We start from the raw sequence: 19,954 nt of genomic DNA on the forward strand, positions 1-19,954 counted from the left end.
AAAAGAGTGCATTAAAAAAGCATGAACTTATAAAAGGATAATGAAAATCAACTTTGAGCCAGTCAGATATAAATTCAAGCTCTGACACTTAAGAGGTTTCTGATTAGAACATATTCCATACTATATAACATCAAATAGAAACAGGGAGAACTAGATGCGGTTACTGAAACACAATACAGGAAGAGTGCAGAGCATTCGGTGATCTCACGTTGGACTGTTACCAGCACTGTACTGCTCAACTGACTGTCCTGAGAAGCCTGAGCCTCGGTGGAGCACAAGCCAATGATTCAAAAACTGGAAAGTCACATTCTGCAGGAGAAATGACTCCTAGAGATGTCACATAAACATGAGTTCTTCCCAACATATAAACTAGGAATTCTTCCACTACCCTGAATGTCTTTTCAATATCTGCTGGTAATCATGGCATCTCCTCACAAAGATTCATTGCTCAACAAATACCCACATATATCACCCCCCTCCCTTCAAGATTTAACAAATCCCAAACATTCTGCAGTATCTGGTTTAAAACATATCATGAAACAAATTGTCATATATTACACTAAAGTTTCCCTCCCCCTCCAAGAGTAAATATTAATCCTGCAGTGTATACTTATCCCTTCCATGTTTTCTTATTTCAGTACAGAACTTAAATACAATATAAAAAAAATCCTAACCCTTCCATCAGAATATAAATATTGTTATGAAAAAAAATATTCAAAGTAGGGTATGAAATCAACGACTTACACAAATAATCTTTAAGGAGCAATCAGTTATTCATTCAGAATGCTTTAATACTGCTGTCTAGTTAGCCTAGGATATTTTGCCTTGCTCCTTTACCTTAGCTCCCAAACTCTAACCTTTTTTTCCCCCAAACTCTATCTTTAAAGGAACAATTAGATAGATGAATTTGACCTCCATCCTCATTATCATTCTGCTTTCCTAAGATAGGTCGTTGAATGACTATGACCAACAGACTGGGTAAGTTTTGCTCAACTGAGCAATATACAGCACAAGATACTCAGCTCCATTCACCAGCTCACATTCCTCAGGAAGCAATTTATGCACAGTGTGATCTTTCAGATCATGTATCAGTCATGTGCTAATAACCATGACTATGTACACATACTCACATACACATGCATACGTACACGCACACACACAAGGATAATTGTTGTTTTCCTATCATAACGGTTTTATCATCTGTAGCTAGGAAGTTTAATTTTGTAAAATAAAGGATATCTTTTTAAAATTGAAGGCCAGAAGAAATGCATTAAAAATGAAAAACAGGGGGTATAAGACTCTTGATCTCAGGGCTATGGGTTTGAGCCCTACACTGGGTGCAGAGATTACTTAAAAATAAAAATAAAAATAAATATTAAAAGAAAGAAAAAAGAAAAACCTAAATCACTGGAAGAACTAAAACCTTAACTCAGCACTCTTATTTTCAAGTGATGGGAGGTCCCATACAGGTCAAGACGTACTCTTAGCAGTAGTTTTAAAAGAACCTAGTTACAGGGACATCTGGGTGCCTCAGTTGGTTAAGCATCTGCCTTTGGTTCGGGTCCTGATCCCAGAGTCCTGGGACTGAGCTCCTGCTCAGCAGGGAGTCTGCTTCTCCCTCTCCCTCTGCTCCCCCCCAACCTGTGATCTCTAATAAACAAATCAAATCTTTAAAAAGAAAGAAAGAAAAAAGGAAACTTAGGTACACTATAAGTGGTGAAGCATTTGACTAGCAAAGCCACCTAAAATGTATACTACCTTTATACAAAAATTTTAAGTAGGTGTACTTTACTTTTGGCATCTCCCTTTTGTTTTCTTTTCTCTTTTTAAAGATTTATTTATTTATTAGTTGAGAGAGAGAGAGAGCACACAAAGGCAAGCAAGCTTGGGGTGCAGGGGTGGTGCACAGAGGGAGAGGGAGAGAGAGAATCTCAAGCAGACTGTGCTGGGTGGGGAGCCCAACTCAGGGCTCAATCTCACGACCCTGAGATCATGACCTGAGCTGAAATCAGGAGTTCAGCTGATCGAACTAAGCCACCCAGGCGCCCCTGCCTTTCCTTCTTTTATAACTCTGCGCTTATTAAGTCTCTACTCCAAATACCTTTTTTCTCCTCAGGACCTTCCTCTGCCAGGCTCTCTTTAGAGAGAGGTGTATGGTGACTCCACAGTCAATGTTATTCCTGGGCAGGTATCATGCTTCTGTTCCAGCAGGGGACAAAAAAGACTTTAACTTGGGGCCTGATAATCCTTATCCGTCAAATGAAAGTGTTGAACTTACAATTTCAAAATCTTAAGAGTCAAATGTGCAATATCTCAGGTGTGGCAAGGCAAATCAGTGAGAAAGACAGTAGTGGCATTCAGAAGCAGCTCTGGAGCTGGGGACTATGAAGTATGTGTTTCCTTTCGAAAAAGTGAGACTATAAACTTTGGCGGGGCGGGGGGGATAATGAGTACTGGCATAAAGACAGACATGTAGATCAACTGGAAAAAACAGGGGCAAGCAAGCCCTTAAATTCGGTTACTAGATTCTTGACAAAGTTGTCAAGGCAACTCAATGGAAGAAAAGATTTTGGTTTGCCTGGGTGGCTCAGTTGGTTAAGCGATTGCCTTTGGCTCAGGTTATGATCCTGGAGTCCCAGGATGGAGTCCCACACTGGGGTCCCTGCTCGGTGGGAGTCTGCTTCTCCCTCTGACCCTCCCCTTCTCATGCTCTCTCTCATTTTCTCTCTCTCAAATAAATAAATAAAATCTTTAAAAAATAAAAAGAAAGGATTTTGTTTTTCAACAAATGGTTGAAAATGAGTGGACTGGTTAGATATCCATAAGCAAAAAGATGAATTTATAAGCTAACTGACACCACATACAAAAATTTAAAAATGTATCCTGGACTTAAATGTAGGAGCTAAAACTATAAAACTTCTAGAAGAAAACCTTTGTGACTCTGCATACAGTAACAGTTTTTAGATATAACACCAAAGGCATGACCCATAAAAGAAAAAAACACCAATAAATTAAACTTCATAAAATTAAAACTTTTAGGCTCAAAAAGACACCATAAAGAAAATAAATTTCAGATAAACCCTGGTGGTAAAAAAAAAATAATTGCAAACATGATTCTGTGTCCAGTATATGTAAGATGTGACTAGACATTTCATTAAATATATAAGAATAGCCAATAACTTCATGAAAAGATGTATAAGAATATAAGAATATAATCAGTCATCAGGGAAATGCACATTAAACCACAGTAAGATTCCACTTCATATCCACAGAATGTGATTAAAAAAAATCAGAAAATAGTGGGGTGCCCGGCTGACTCAGTCAGAAGAGCATGCAACTCTTGATCTTGGGGTCAAGGATTTGAGATGATTAAATTACTATATATTGAAGTACTAGATTACTAAAAAAATAAACTTAAAAAATATCAGAAAATAGCAGGTGTTGGTGAGGATATAGAGAAACTGGAACCTTTATCTACTGCTGGTGGAAATGGGAGCCTTTATTCATACATTGTGATTGGAAGTTTAAGCTGTCTTCTAATACACTAAAGGCAGAATTTGCATTTCTTATCCTCGTTATTCTGAGATCATTCCAAGAGGAAGGAGTGACCACCATCCTTACTCCATAATTTAAAACTCTATCTATCCAACATTTGATAGCAAGGTTAGTAGGAGAAAACAGCTCTACCCTCAGCTGATTCACATTGCTCTACAGTTAAATGTGAAAACATTACTGATCATTAGAACTTCCAAGCTGCTCTTAAATTTCAGATTCCCATTGAACTGTCTTGGAAATTCTGATTCTGTAGGTCTGGGATGGGGCAGGAGAGTGGCTGCCATAATATAAATTTAAGGATAAATTTTTAAAAATCCCCAGCCTTCAAGAAGTGAATAAGGAAAGCATACCAAATAAACAACTATTCATATAACTATGAAATGTACTTACATCTTGAAGTAGCGAAAGATTGTAAAAGGCAGAGGTGTATAATTCAGGAAAAGATTCACAAAGAATAAAGCATCCATCCAATGCCCTTTTGTCACTCCTTAAACACGTCATCAAGTCTCTGTATACTAGATACTGTAGATATTTACTCATCAAAGTCAGAAACCTGCACTCTTTCTTCTCCACCTTCTATGATCACAGCTGAGTCATCAAGTCCTGACAATTTATCCTTCTGAATGTTTCCTTAAAGCTTCATCGATCCTTACCTCTCCTGCCTCCTTACTTCTTGCCTACACTACCGCAGGAACCTAAGTAGTTTCCTTGGCTATAGATTTAACTCCACTGCAATCCAGTCTCTACACTGCCACCAGAGTAATAGTTCTAAAACGCAAATACCTTAGTTCTCAGGTTGAAACTCATTAGCAACTCCCTATCACCTGTGGGCAAAAAAGACGCAAGTTTCCGTTGCCATGCATTTAAGACACTCCACAGTATGTGTAGTTATATTCATTAGTCCATTCCTGCTCCCCAACACTGTACAGTCTCTCCTCCAGCCATGCTGGAATCACCCTGCAACTCCAAGTCCGCTCTGCCCTTGCATGTCTGTCCCTATATGCCCTTCCTTCTGCTTTGACTTCCCTCCTTATCATTTCTCCCCTCCTCAAAGGTTTCTGCCTATAACATTCCAACTTATCCTTTAAGACAGCACTCAAAGGTTTTCTCTATGAAAGGCTGCCTTGACATTCTCTCCCCACCACTGTCACAGGATAATTTATTCTCTTATTCACATAGTATTTACAGAACTTTATTCCAGGGGATTGTGTTTATTTGCTGACATGTTTAATGCCCTCTAGTTTAGGACCTTACTTACCTACTGTATACAGCACAGTGTGTGGTCCACTGCAACTGATATGCATGAATGTGTACAAGAGTGACTGTCACTTTCTCAGAATCTAAGAATGGAGCACACTGCTTTTGACTATGTACTGAGTAACATGAAAATGTAATTTCAAACTAATAGATCAATGTGAAAAAAAAAAAGGTAGGGGGTTGGCCTAGATGATTAGGGCCTCCTGTCATTCTAAAATTCTAGGAATCTATGTTTTCTGTTGTCTAGTTTACCTTTTAAACCAGGACAAGTACAGAGCTAAAGAGGGCTAGTAACTACTAGAAAATTATCCAATGAATTACAATAATTTTCAAAGTAGAAAGTCAAAGATAACTAAGAAACAAAACAAAATGAAAAGTTCTGTATTATCTTCAACTTGGAAGAACAAATGACTTATTCTGACCCAAGTCAAACAATGACGGAAAAATACACCACAATGTAAAACTTCCAGAGGCCATATTTGGCGTCTTGACTTTTCAGTTAATGACAGTCCTCACTTAAATTACATCACATTTTAGAGCAGACTGCCTGTTAAATAACGGCATCTCCCAGAAGTACTCTGCTGTGGAAGCTGAAACATTAGCCACAAATGAAATTACCTCATGAAGATCATAAAATAAGTCAAATTCCAAAACAGAACCTTTGATCTGAAACCCAGTTTCATGTTCTGATCTCTTGATCATAGCCCAGCTCTGTAAATTCTTAACCGTGCTCTTGTCTATTCCTATTTGTTCACTACAAGTAAAATTCAGTGAAATTTATCCATTACTTTTTAACAGGATTCTTAAAAGGCCTCTGCTATGCTACTCAAGGGCTCTATTGAAAAAGCAAAAAGCTGAATAACCAAATCTGCCTGAGAAACACCTTTATCATTAAATTATCCCCCCAATGAGGTAACACCATAATTAGCCTCTCAAGAACAAAGTTCTTGTGTTTTCACCCCTCTCTTCATAAGGGTACATATCACATCAGCTATTTTACAAAGAAAATTTGGAAAAGAGGTAGGGAAGTCAATATGCAGGAAAGGTGAACAGTGGTGAATATTCTAACCATAATGAAGGAGAAACCAATACAACCTATCATAAACACAATCTAAGGGGCGCCTGGGTGGCTCAGTGGGTTAATGCCTCTGCTTTCGGCTCAGGTCATGATCCCAGGGTCCTGGGATCAAGCCCCGCACTGGGCTTTCTGCTCAGCAGGGAGCCTGCTTTCCTTCCTCTCTCTCTGCCTGCCTCTCTGCCTACTTGTGATCTCTGTCTGTCAAATACATTTTAAAAATAAATAAATAAATAAATAAACACAATCTAAGAAGTATATTACAAGTGCCTAATGTGCATAAACTTTCTTGACTTCAGAAGTGTTTTTACAACTAATATTTGGCATGTTACAACTATGTATCCTATAGGATCTGTGGAGTTACGCAGGGGATTACTGTCTCATTGTGTCAGTTAAGAAATGGAGGATCAAAGAAGTTATAAAAGAAGCTCTCACCCAGAATATCTCACCCAAAAATTGCACTACTGAGTATTTATGCCACAGATACAAATGCAATGATCCAAAGGGGCACCTGCACCCCAATATTTATACCAGCAATGTTCACAATAGCCAAGCTATGGAAAGAGCCTAGATGTCCATCGACAGATGAATGGATGAAGAAGATGTGGTGTATATATATGATGGAATATTACTCAGGCATCAAAAAGAATGAAATCTTGACATCTATAATGATGTGGATGGAACTAAAGGGCACTATGCTGAGCAAAGTAAGTCAATCAGACAAAGACAACTATCATATGATCTCACATGTGGAATTTAAGAAATGAAACAGAGGATCATAGGGGAAGAGAGTAAAAAATCAAACAAGATGAAATCAGAGAGAGATGGACAAACCATAAGAGACTCAATCACAGGAAACAAACTGAGGGTTCCTGGAAGGGAGGGAGGAGAGGGAATAGGATAACTGGGTGATAGACATTAGGGAGGGCATGTGATGTAATGAGCACTAGATATTATATAAGACTGATGAATCACTGATCCCAACCTCAGAAACCAATAATACATTTTATGTTAATTAACTGAATTTAAATTAAAGATAAATTTTTAAAAAATGTCTCAAATAGGGACATCTGGTTGGCTCAGTCAGAAGAGAATGAGACTCTTGGTCTTGGGGTGGTGAGTTCAAGTCCCACATTGGATGTGGAGATTACTTAAAAATAAAATCTTTAGGCATGCCTGGGTGTCTCAGTTAGTTAAACATCTGCCTTTGGCTTAGGTCCTGATACCAGAGTCCCGGGATTGAGCCCTGCTTCGGGCTTGGAGCTCAGTGAAGAGCCTGTTTTTCCCTCTGCCCCTCACCCCTCTTGTGCTCTCTCTCTCTCTCGCTCTCTCTCTCAAATAAATAAATCTTAAAATAAAATAAAGTCTTTAAAAAAGTTTTGAAAAAATAAAAGAAGCTCTCTTCCTAAGCTTCTACTTCAAAGACCTTCCGGTTGATGTATATAGGGCTATACCATAGGCATTACTCTGTACAATCTTTCACTTGGCTTTATTGTTTTCCCTATAGTAAGATTATTTTGATAGTTTTATTAAAATATTCATATTCCATAAAATGTATTTTTACCTTTCTACAGTCCATGGTTTTCAATATATTCAAGGTTATATAATCATCACCACAATCTAACTTTAGAACATTTTCATTACCCCCAAAAGAAACTCCATGCCTATAAGCAGTCACTCCCTATCCTCCCTTCTGTCCACCTTCTGCAACTATTTATCTTCTGTCTCTATGGATGTCCTTGTGCTGAGCATTTCATGTAAATGGAGTTGTATGACATGCGGTCTTTTGTGACTGACTTCCTTCACTTACCCAATTTCTAAGGTCCATCCATGTTGCAGCATGCATCAGCACATTTACAAACTGCTCTGTAATACTCAATTGTGTGTATATACTACATTTGTTTATACATTCATCAGTTGATGGTTCCATTTATCAGTTGATGGGCATTTGAGTTCCTTCTATTTTTTTAGCTATGATGAATAATGCTGCTGTGAACATTTTGCACTAAGATTTTCCTAGGACATATGCTTTTTTCACGTGGGTATATAACAAGGAGTAGAATTGCTGGGTTATATGGTAACTCCAAATTTAACATTTGGAGGAACTGCCAGACTATGTTCCAAAGAGGCTGTATGTACCATTTTACATTCTCGCCAGCAATGTACAGGGGTTTCAATTTCTCCATATTCCTGGCCATCTGTTTATCTCCTTTGAAAAAAATGACTAATTTTAGACCATTTTTTTTCTTTTTAAATTTAAATTCAATTAATTAACACATAACGTATTACTGGTTTCAGGAGTACAGGTCTGTGATGCATCACTCTTATATAATACCTTACCATCACTCTTATATAATACAGTGTTCATTATGGCACATACCCTTCCCAATGTCCATCACCCAGTTGTCCCATCCCTCCGCCCATCCTCCAGCAACCCTCAGATTTTTCCCATGCCCAAGAGTCTCTTATGATTTATCTCCCTCTCTGGTTTCGTCTTGCTTTATTTTTTTCCTCTTTTTCCCTATGACCCTCTGTTTTGTTTCTTAAATTCCATGTATCAGTGAAATCATGAAAATTGTCTTTCTCTGACTGACTTATTTCACTTAGCATAATACCCTTTAGCTCCATCCATGTCACTGCCTACAGCAAGATTTCATTTTGAGGGGTGCATAATGTTCCATTGTACATATATACCATATCTTCATCATCCACTCATCTGTCAATGGACATCTGGACTCTTTCCATAGCTTGGCTATTGTGAACTTTGCTCCTATAAATATTGGGGTACAGCTGCCCCTTTCTATCTTTCCATTTTTTTTAAAAGATTTTATTTATTTATTTGACAGAGATCACAAGTAGGCAGAGAGGCAGGCAGAGAGAAGTGGGGGGAAGCAGGCTTCCTGCCGAGCAGAGAGCCCGATGCAGGGTTCAATCCCAGGACCCTGAGATCATGACCTGAGCCAAAGGCAGAGGCCCAACCCACTGAGCCACCCAGGCACCCCTCGATCACTCCATTTGTATATTTGGGGTAAATAAACAGTAGTGCAATTAATGGGTCATAGGGTACTTCTATTTTTAACTTTTTGAGGAACCTCCATACTATTTTCCAGAGCAGCTGTACCAGCTTGCATTCTCACCAACAGTGTAAGAGAGTTCCCCTTTCTCTACATTCTCGCCAACATCTGTTGTTTCCTGACTTGTTAATTTTAGCCATTCTGACTGGTGTGAGGTGGTATCACATTGTTTGATTTATATTTCTCTAATGCCAAGTGATGTAGAACAGTTTTTCATGTGTCTGTTGGCCATTTGGATGTCTTCTTTGGAAATCTGTTCATTCTGCCACCCATTTCCTAATGAGATTATTTGTTCTTTGGGTGTTGAGTTTGTAAGTTCTTTATAGATTTTGGATACAAGCCCTTTATCTGATTAAGTCATTTGCAATTATCTTCTCCCATTCTGTCAGCTGTATTTTGGTTTTGTCGATGGTTTCCTTTGCTATGCAAAGGCTTTTTTTCTTGATGAAGTCCCAATAGTTCACTTTTGCTTTTGCTTCCCTTGCCTTTGGAGGTGTGTTTAGCAAGAAGCTGCTGCAGCCAAGGTTGAAGGGCTTGCTGCCTGTGTTCTCCTCTAGGATTCTGATGGAATTCTGTCTCACATTTAGGTCTTCCATCCACTTTGAGTTTATTTTTGTGTATGGTGTAAGAAAAGGGTCCAATTTCATTCTTCTGCATGTGACTGTCCAATTTTCCCAACAGCATTTGTTGAAGAGACTGTCCTTTTTCCACTAGACATTCTTTCCTATTCTGTTGAAGATCAGTTGACCATACAGTTGAGGGTCCATTTCTGAGTTCTCTGTTTTGTTCCATTCATCTATTGTCTCTGTTTTTGTGCCAGTACCATACTGTCTTGATGATGACAGCTTTGTGAAAGAGCTTCAAGTCCGGAATCGTGATGCCACCAGCTTTGGTTTTCTTTTTCAATATTCCTTTGGCTATAGGGGTCTTTTCCGGTTCCATACAAATTTTAGGATTATTTATTCCAGCTCTGTGAAAAATGCTGATGGTATTTGGATAGGGATTGCACTGAATGTGTAGATTGCTCTAGGTAGCGTAAACATCTAAACAACATTTGCTCTTGTAATCCATGAGTATGGAACGTTTTCCCATTTCTTTGTGTCTTCCTCAATTTCTTTCATGAGTGTTCTACAGTTTTCTGAGTACAGATCCTTTGCCTCTTTGGTTAGGTTTATTCCTAGGTATCTTATGTTTTTTGGATGCAACTGTAAATGGGATCAACTCCTTACTTTCCCTTTCTTCTAACTGTTGGAGCATAGAAATGCAACTGATTTCTGTGCATTGATTTTATACCCTGCCACTTTACTGAATTCCTGTATGAGTTCTAGCAATTTGGGGGGTGGAGTCTTTTCAGTTTTCCACACAGAGTATCATGTTCTGTGAAGAGTGAGAGTTTGACTTATTCTTTGCTGATTCAGATGTCTTTTATTTCTTTTTGTTGTCTGATTGCTGAGGTTAAGACATCTAGTACTTTGTTGAAAATAGCACTAGACAGTGGAAGTCCCTGCCATGACCCTGACCAGAGGGGAAAAGCTCTCAGTTTTTCCCTATGAAGAATGCTATTATTGTGGGCTTTTTATATATGGCTTTTATGATATGATATGAGATATGATCCCTCTATCCCTTCGCTGTGAAGACTCTGAATCAAGAAAGGATGCTATACATTGTCAAATGCTTTTCCTGCATCTATTGAGAAGATCATATGGTTCTTGCCCTTTCTTTTATTAATGTAATATATCACACTGATTGATTTGCAGATATTGAACCACCTTTGTAGCCTAGGAATAAATCCCACTTGGTTGTGGTGAATAATCCTTTTAATGTACTACTGGATCCTACTGGTTAGTATCTTGGTGAGAATTTTTACATCCATGTTCACCAGGGATATTGTTCTGTAAGCCCCATTTTTGGTGGGGTCTTTGTCTGGTTTTGGGATCAAGATAATCTCGCCTCATAAAATGAGTTTGAAGTTTACCTTCTACCTCTATTTTTTATTTTTATTTTTTAAAGATTTTATTTATTTATTTGACAGGGAGAGACACAGAGAGAGAGAGAACACAAGCAGAGGAGTGGGAGAGGGAAAAGCAGGCTTCCCCCTCAGCAGGGAGCCCGATGTGGACCTTGATCCCAGGACCCTGGGATCATGACCTGAGCGGAAGGCAGCTGCTTAGCGACTGAGCCACCCAGGTGCCCTATCTCTATTTTTAAAAACAGCTTCAGAAGAATAGGTATTAGTCCTTCTTTAATTGTTTGGTAGAACTCCCACGGGGAGCCATCCAGCCCTGGGCTCCAGTTGGGAGATTTTTTATTATGGCTTCAATTCCATTGCTGGTTATGGGTCTATTCAGGTTTTCTATTTCTTCTCTAGGAATGCATCCAATTCTTCCAGATTGGCATACAGTTGCTCATAATATGTTCTTACAATTGTTCGTATTTCTTCAGTGTTGGTTGGGATCTCTCCTCTTTCATTCATGATTTTATTTGGGTCCTTTCTCTTTTCTTTTTGATAAGTCTGGCCAAGAGTTTATCAATCTTATTAATTCTTTCAGAGAACCAGCTCCCAGTTTCATTGATCTTTTCTTCTGTTCTTCTGGTTTCTATTTCATTGATATCTCCTTTAATCTTTATTATTTCTCTTTTCCTGTGTGTTTTAGGCTTTATTTGCTATTCTTTCTCCAACTCCTTTAGGCGTAAGGTTAGCTTGTGTATTTGAGACCTTTCTTATTTATTGAGAAAGGCTTGGATTGCTATATACATTCTTCTGAGGACTGCCTTTGCTGCATCCCAAAGATTTTGAACTGTTTTCATTTTCATGAAAATGTTTCCGTGAATTTTTTTTTAAGATTTTATTTATTTATTTCAGAGAGAGAGAGAGAGAGAGCCCGCGCACAAGTGGAGGGGAGCAGCAGAGGGAGAAGCAGATTTCCTGTTGAGCAGGGAGCCTGACGCGGGGCTCAATCCTAGGACTCTGAGATCATGACCTGAACCAAAGGCAGACATTCAACCAACTGAGCCACCCAGGGGCCCCAAAGTTTCCCTGAATTTTTAAAATTCTTCTTTAATTTCCTGGTTGACCAATTCATTCTCTAGTACAATGCTATTTAGCCTCCATGTATTTGAGTTCTTTCCAATTTTCCTCTTGTGATTGAGTTCCAGTTTCAAAGCATTGTGGTCTGAAAGTATGCAGGTAATGATCCCAATCTTTAGGTACCGGTTGAGACCTGATTTGTGACCCAGAATGTGATCTGTTCCATGTTCACTTGAGAAGAGTGTGTATTCTGTTGCTTTAGGATGGAATGTTCTGTACATATCTGTGAAGTCTATCCGGTCCAATGAGTCATTTTGAGCCCTTATTTCCTTGTTGATCATCTGCTTAGATAATCTGTCCATTGCAGTGAGGGGGTCGTTAAAGTCCACTACTATTATTGTATTATTATAAACATGTTTCTTTAATTTTGTTATTAATTGTTAGTTTATTTAATTGGCCACTCCCATGTTAAGGGCATATTTAAAATTGTTAGATCTTCTTGTTGGACAGATACTTTAATTATGATACAGTGTTCTTCCTCATCTCTTATTACAGTCTTTGGTTTAAAATCTAATTTGTCTGGGGGCACCTGGGTGGCTCAGTGGGTTAAAGCCTCTGTCTTCGGCTCAGGTTGTGATCCCAGGGTCCTGGGATTGAGCCCCGCATCAGGCTCTCTACTCAGCGTCTGCTTCCCCCGCTGCTTCTCAGAGCCTGATTTCCCCCCCCACCCCCCGCCTGCCTCTCTGCCTACTTGTGATTTCTGTCAAATAAATAAAATCTTAAAAAATAAATAAATAAAATCTAATTTGTCTGGTATAAGGATTGCCACCCCAGCTTTCTTTTGATGTCCATTAGCGTGATGAATGGCTTCCCATCTCCTCACTTTCCATCTGGAAGTGTCTTTGGGTCTAAAATGAGTCTCCTGCAGACAGCCTATTGATGGCAGATTTTTAACCAATCTGATACCCTGTGTCTTTTGATTGGGGCATTTAGCCCATTTACATTCAGGGTAACTATTCAAAGATATGAATTTAGTACCATTCTTTTGCCTCTAAAGTGGCTGTCACTGTATATTGTTTCTGTTCCTTTATGGTCTGTTACTTTTTGGCTCTCTCTTTGCTTATAGGACCCCTCTGAATATTTCTTGTAGGGATGTTTTGATTATCACAAAGTCTTTTAGTTTCTGTTTGTCCTGGAAGCTTTTTAATCACTCCTTCTATTTTGAATGACATCCTAGCTGGATAAAGTATCCTTCGCTGTATATTTTTCTCATTTAGCACCCTTACCCCATTTTAAAAAATTGGGTTATTTCTTTATTATGATTGAGTTGTAAGAGTTCCTTATATATTCAGGATATAAGTCCTTCATTACAGATGTTTGCCAATATTTTCTCCTCCTCTGAGGGTTATCCTTTCATTTACTTGATGGTACTATATGCAGCACAAAAGTTTTTAATTTTGATAATGTCCAATTTGGCTATTTTTCCCTCCCATCACTTATACTTTTGTTGTTGCATCAATGCAGCTTCTGACTACCCAAAGTCATAAAGAGTTATTCTTTTATTTTGTTCTAAGGGCTTTATAGTTTCAGCTCCTACATTTAAGTCTATCATCCATTTGAGTTAATTTTTGTGTAAGAGCAAAGGAAGACATCTACTTTATTCTTTGGCACATGGATGTTCAATAGCTCCAGCACAATTTATTAACCCCTTGATTTCTTTAACTACATATTTTGACTTTTGTATTACATACATTTTTTTGTTGTTACTTGTAATCTATTGTGAAATGAGATTGGTGTAAATAAAGTACTTAAAATAATTATTTGATCAAGGTCAAATGCCTAGTAAGTGTCAGAGACAGGACTGAAGCATAGGTCTTAGGATGTCAAATTTCATGTTTTTGTGAGAAAACAATATTACCTTTCATGCATTTCCGATTTATTCATCAAAGATAAGGTAAGTTTCAAACTATATTTTGATAAACAAGCAATGATTAGAGATACTTAAGATTTTGCTTGCTTCTTTTTAAATATGCCAATAATAACAGCTAAAATCTGTTGAGCAATTTGTGTCAGACCTGTTTTAAACAGTGTATAACCTTAATCATCACAACAATCTTAGAAAATAAAAACAAGTGTCAAAAAAAAAAAAAAGGAAAAAGAAAAACAAGTGTCTACCCTACTCCCTCGTCTTTTTACAGGTGGGGAAGCTAAAGTGCAAAGATGTTAAATAAATTGCTCAAGATCATAGAGTTGATAAATGATAAGCACTCAGGCAATCCAGCCTCAAAGACTGTGTTGTTGTTGTTCTTCCTCTTCTTTTTTTAAAAAAGGATTTATTTATTTGAGAAAGAGAGGGAGGAAAACAGTGAGCAAGCACAAGTGGGGTGGAGGCACAGAGGGAGAGGGATAGGCAGACTCCTCACTGAGCAGGGAGCCCAATATGGGCTCAATCCCAAGACCCTGAAATCCTGATGTGAACCAAAGACAGATGAACCACCCAGGCACCTGAAGACCAAGCTGTTCTTAACCACTTTGAAAGCAAATTACTTAAGAGAAAAGCATTCACCAGGCTATGCTTAAATGGATCAGTAACCATCTAGAAAAGGAGAGTTAGCTCTTTTAATTATTGCCACAGCTGTCTCAGGTGAACAGAGAGTAAGCTTGTCAGGTGGGCCAACAGCTCTAAAAGAGGGAAATTATTAATACATTAGAAGAACATATAAAAATATTAAATGTCAATGGTTAACTGAAGAAATAATCTCATTTTAAAAACAGAAAAATAGGGGTGTCTGGGTGGCTCAGTCAGTTAAGCATCTGCCTTGGGCTCAAGTCATGATCCTAGGGTCCTGGGTTGAGCCCACTGTCAGGCTCCCTGCTCAGTGGGGAGCCTGCCTCCCCCTCTCCTTCTGTCCCTCCCCCTGTTTTCTCTCTCAAAAAAGTAAGTAAAATCTTTAAAACAAAACAAATAAACAAACAAAAACCAGAAAAACATAGGCGCCTGGGTGGCTCTATCGGTTAAGCGTTTGCCTTTGGCTCAAGTCATGATCCTGGAGTCCTGGGATCAAGTCCCAAATCAGGCTCCCTGCTCAGTGGGGAGTCTGCTTCTCCCTGTGCTCCTACACTCTGCTCATGTCTGCTCTCTCACTCACTCTTTCTCAAACAAATATTTTTAAAATAAAATAAAAACAGAGAAACATTAAGAGACATACTGCAGTGGGTGGCACAACTAAAGACAAAAACCAATAACATAAAACCAGAAGGGAGGGGTGCCTGGGTGGCTCAGTGGGTTAAGCCTCTGCCTTCGGCTCAGGTCATGATCTCAGGGTCCTGGGATGGAGCCCCACATTGGGCTCTCTGCTCAGCAGGGGGCCTGCTTCCTCCTCCCCCTCTGCCTGCCTCTTTGCCTACTTGTGATCTGTCTGTCAAATAAATAAATAAATAAAATCTTTAAAAATCTTAAAAAAAAAAAAAGAAAAGAAAAGGAAAGGCCGGTATAAACACAGAGGAAGGAACTCTGGAAGTCTCCAATGACCACAAAACAAATGAGTCAACCAGGCAGTGTTGTGACAGGATGTGTTGAAAAGATGCATAACACAAAAGGGTAGAGAGAAATCGTTCCTTTATACGGTATGTCAGTGAGACTCCTAGTAGAACGTGGACACCGCTTTTGGTGCCATACTTCAAGAAGAGGAGAAATCAGAAAGGGTTTGAACAAGAGAAACGAACAGACCCAAACAACAGGAAGCAGTACTTGTTAGAAAAAGAACTTGTACTTTATCTAAGACAGTGAAGATTGATTTAATTATGGCCCTTGGAGAGGAAGACCACTGGAAGCCTCTTCCCCAAATCCTACAGGCTTTGGCTCTTTCTAGGCATTTATTCCTCAGTCAAATATCACTTTCTTTGAGGCTTTATACTAAGTAGACTCCTTAGTTTCTAGCACATTGCTCTTTTTATTCCCTTCATAGCACATAATAATCTGAAGTTCTCACTATTCTAGTGAATATATGGCCCCTCTTGTCCCATTAGGATGTAAGCTGTTCAAGAGCAAAATCCTTGAACACTGCTTTATGTCTAGTACATACTTTTTATGCCTGGTATATATCTGGGAAATAGTATTTTACAAATATTTGTACCATCTATATATGTGATCTTCAGCGACAAGGAAAGTAAGTTTTCAAATCAGAGATAGCACATAGCAGTAAAGCACCAGAGGGAATACTTAATAGTCAAAGTAAAAACCCACACACTGCTGAAGTATACGCTGGGCCTTTAAGAACAGTCACTCATCTGGCTTAGGTACTTTACACACTCAGAGACCTTAAGGCTAAATAATTTCTAGTGGTTACTTCCAACTCTATGATTCAATACTTTACAGCATAAAGTCTTAAAAGAAACAAACAAATAATCACTGAGTTCTTACCATGTACTGAACAGTGTTCTAAGGCTTTACACAAATCAAATCATTTAGTCCTCACACTTCTGAGATAGATCCTTTTCTTTATAAAACGGGGGCTCTTTAGCTTAAAGATATTAAATAATTTGCCTGCAGTTACTCAACCAGCTTGTATATGGTGGAGCTGGTACTTAAAACTAGACAATTACACAACTTATGCCATTCATTTAAAGTTGAAATAAACTTTAAAAAACTAAAATATATTAAACAGAAAACAACTGCTTGGTAAGTTATGGCATAGAAGTTAGGTGAAACATGGTTTTTCTCCTCTATGGTTTGATAGGCTTGCTATGAGGATCCTTTCAAATTCTGTCTTGCTGTAATGTTTCAACATATTGTGGGGTTATTCTTAATATACTATTTTTTCCTTTGTAATGATGCCTTTATTCAAAAAAATATATATTCACAGTGAACCATTCCTGTCAAACTAAAGTAACAATATAATGAACCTCCATGTCCTGACATATCTTAAATAATTATCAACATGTGGCCAATCTTGTTTCATGTATACTGAAAATACAAGTACTGAATTGCTTCAAAGGAAATCCTGATATGTTATTAATCGCAGCCTTTTTCTATCTCTAAAAAGATTTCATTAAGTCTGAAATGCATCTAATTCCCTTCTTTCAAGTAGAATTGCTAGCAATAGAAGGAACAATCCTTAGAGGGGATTTCCGTTATCAAAAGGAAAACCAAAGGACAGTGCCAAAAATAAATTTCTCAAAAAAATTACTAAACTCTAAGTGATGTGCATTTAGAAATGTGATAATCTTAGGTACTACATTATAGCAGAAACTAATTTTATTTTATTTTATTTTATTTTAAAGATTTTATTTATTTATTTGATATAGAGAGAGAGACCACAAGTAGGCAGAGAGTCAGGCAGAGAGAGAGGGGAAAGCTCCCTGCTGAGCAGAGAGCCTGATGCAGGGCTCGATCCCAGGACCCTGAGATCACGACCTGAGCTGAAGGCAGAGGCTTAACCCTCTGAGCCACCCAGGCACCCCAGCAGAAACTAATTTTAAATTAGATAATATTTTATAAGTTTAAAAAAAAAATAACTGGGGATTTTGTGTCTGTCATGCTGATAAATATTATTTCCAAATATTATGAGACCAACAAACACAGAAGTAGAAACACTTAAATAGTAACATATACCTGTTTGTCTCCCAGGTCAGGTTCCCCTTTACTAGAGTCAGAGCTGACATCGTCTTCGTCAGAACTGTTGATGTCTTCTTCCTCATCTGAAGGAAGTTCACCAAGACCAAGATCAAGATCGTTGTGTCCCTCCTGGGATGCTCCAGAACTGCTTCAGTAGAGAATATTGCCTTAGTCACATTTAATAACAAGAAATACTCTCCAAAACCCACATAGGATCAACCGTCTTATTCCTATGATGTAAGCTAGGTATACCTAAGGGATGTGAACACCAGGATAGAAATAGCCAGACCAACCAAACTTCCCCTTCTCTTTTGCTATCTCAGCTGTCAAAAACCCAATTTCGTTTTCACAGCTGCCCTAATCCTATGCTTCTCTATCTTCTTCCTTGAAAAGATCAGGTCTCCAGTCCTATGAACCAAGAAGCCTTGGAAGGATGTAACCTAGGTTACCACAAACGGGCACTCACTAGCTACATGGGAACATTCGAAGAGGTTGTGTTTCCCTGGGTCTGTTTTACTTTTTTTTTAAAGCAACTAACAAATCTGCCAGAATTGGGAGGTAATGAACAATGCATGGGCTACTGTGAACATGTGCCCAGCCTCCTTGATTATCCCCAGTTCCTTTTATGTAACCACATCATAAGACATGGGAAGGGATGAGGATGTTAAAAACTCTTGGGCTCTGATCCAGACCTGCCGAATCAGAAACTCTAGGGGTGCAGGGCCCCTAGGGGATACATGCTGGAAGTCTGAAAATCACTGTACCAGGCCATTTACCACCTCCACCTCTCCAGCCTGACGTCATCAACATTTTCCACTTTGTACTGAGACAGATCTCTTCAATCTAAGAGCCATTGTTGCAATCCAGTCTTGGGGAGGGGGGGGAATTCCATAGCAGAGTTCCCCAGGAAGACGGCAGAAATAATTCTAACTTTGGTTGTAAAGACTCAGGAACAAATTATCTGTAGCAACTGTTTTTCTGTCTGCAGTTTACAAGAATACATGCACAACAGAAGAGTCAGTAAAAGAATCAGAGAAAATCGTCAGGGGGAAACACTCAGAGTAAAGAGACAGTTGCATTTCACCCTGGCAGGTCCCTTTACGGGTCAGGGCCAGGTCACTCAACTGCCAAGGCTCCTACATGTTATGAAAATTCCTAACAGGAATCTTAAAAGCTAAAGATGAATTCTCTGCCAGTTCCTGATTACACATTGTAGGATACAGACAGCCTCAGATGCCATTCCTGGAACTCAACTGTTAGAGAAACCAGTTGGATGAAGGCAGAATGCCAAAAGGAACACCTCCCTCTGCCAAAGACAGGGGTTCCTTACTATTCAGGACCTGGAGGGCCTCAGGGAATCATATCACAGCCTCAAGTAGGGGGGTGCGCGCCGATCATAGCTCCATGACAGGGAGGAGACTCACACCCTAGGGTGGAGTTGGGGGTGGAGAGCGGAAGCTTCCCAGTCAGATCACCAGCAAAACTCACTGCCTCTGGGTGCAGGGACAGGAGCCCAACCCAGCTGGGTAATTAGTTGATTTAAATTAGCTGGAGTAAATAAAGTTAACAGGATAGAGAGACTGCAGGATACATCTATTTAAGTAAAGCAAAACCTACCTCAACTTGTTTTTATCATTAATTCTTTAACTCTTTACATCCTCTAAAACCCTGTAACTCAAAACATGTTCAATCTATAAGCAGCTTCAGCATCACCAGAAGCTTTTTAGAAATACAGAACTTTAGGCCTCACCCTGCCCCACTGAATCACAATCTGGTTGTAACAAAAGCCCAGTAATCTGGTTTTTTCAAATCACTGCACTCTTTTAGACTCAACAGTATAAAAATTTTGGATAATCAGTAACAGCTTGTAGCACCTGTGAGGAAATTAGGTTTATTCTGTCTGAAGAGAGAGCTGAGAGGTGTTTCTTGGTTCAACATCTGGAAAGCCATTATTGATGAGATAATAAGTAGCCAGTTGCCACAACCATTAGGTATATAAATACTTAAAAAAGTTAACATTTCAGAACAAGAAAAAAAAAAAAGCTTTAAATATTAAAAGGATATGGATCAAAACATAACCGCCACAAAATATTGGGAGATTTTTTTTTTTTTAAGACTTTATTTATTTGTCAGAGAGAAAGAGAAAGCACAAGCACGGGGCGTGGAGGGCAGAGGGAGAAGCAGGCTCCCCATTGAACAAGGAGCCTGATGAGACTCAATCCCAGGACTCTGAGATAATAACTTGAGCAGAAGGCAGACGCTTAACAGACTGAGTCACCTAGATGTCCCATGCTGGGCGAGTTTAGTTCTGAAAATTGCTTTCCTACAGAAAACCTTCCCTGCTTATC

General features: G+C 38.8%; 1 protein-coding gene across 4 annotated transcripts in view; it reads right to left on the minus strand.

Moving 5' to 3' along the window:
• FGD6 (FYVE, RhoGEF and PH domain containing 6) overlaps positions 1-19,954 on the minus strand; it is a 118,691-nt gene that overhangs the window by 64,223 nt on the left and 34,514 nt on the right. For 3 of the 4 annotated variants that reach the window (XM_047739611.1, XM_047739609.1, XM_047739612.1), the window contains exon 3: positions 17,604-17,754. In XM_047739611.1, coding sequence (XP_047595567.1) covers positions 17,604-17,754 — 151 coding nt within the window. The remainder of the gene's footprint in view (positions 1-17,603; positions 17,755-19,954) is intronic. The other variant, XM_047739610.1, reaches the window with a different exon arrangement.

The sequence above is a fragment of the Lutra lutra genome, chromosome 8, assembly GCF_902655055.1.
Source record: "Lutra lutra chromosome 8, mLutLut1.2, whole genome shotgun sequence".
NCBI classification, from domain to species: domain Eukaryota; kingdom Metazoa; phylum Chordata; class Mammalia; order Carnivora; family Mustelidae; genus Lutra; species Lutra lutra.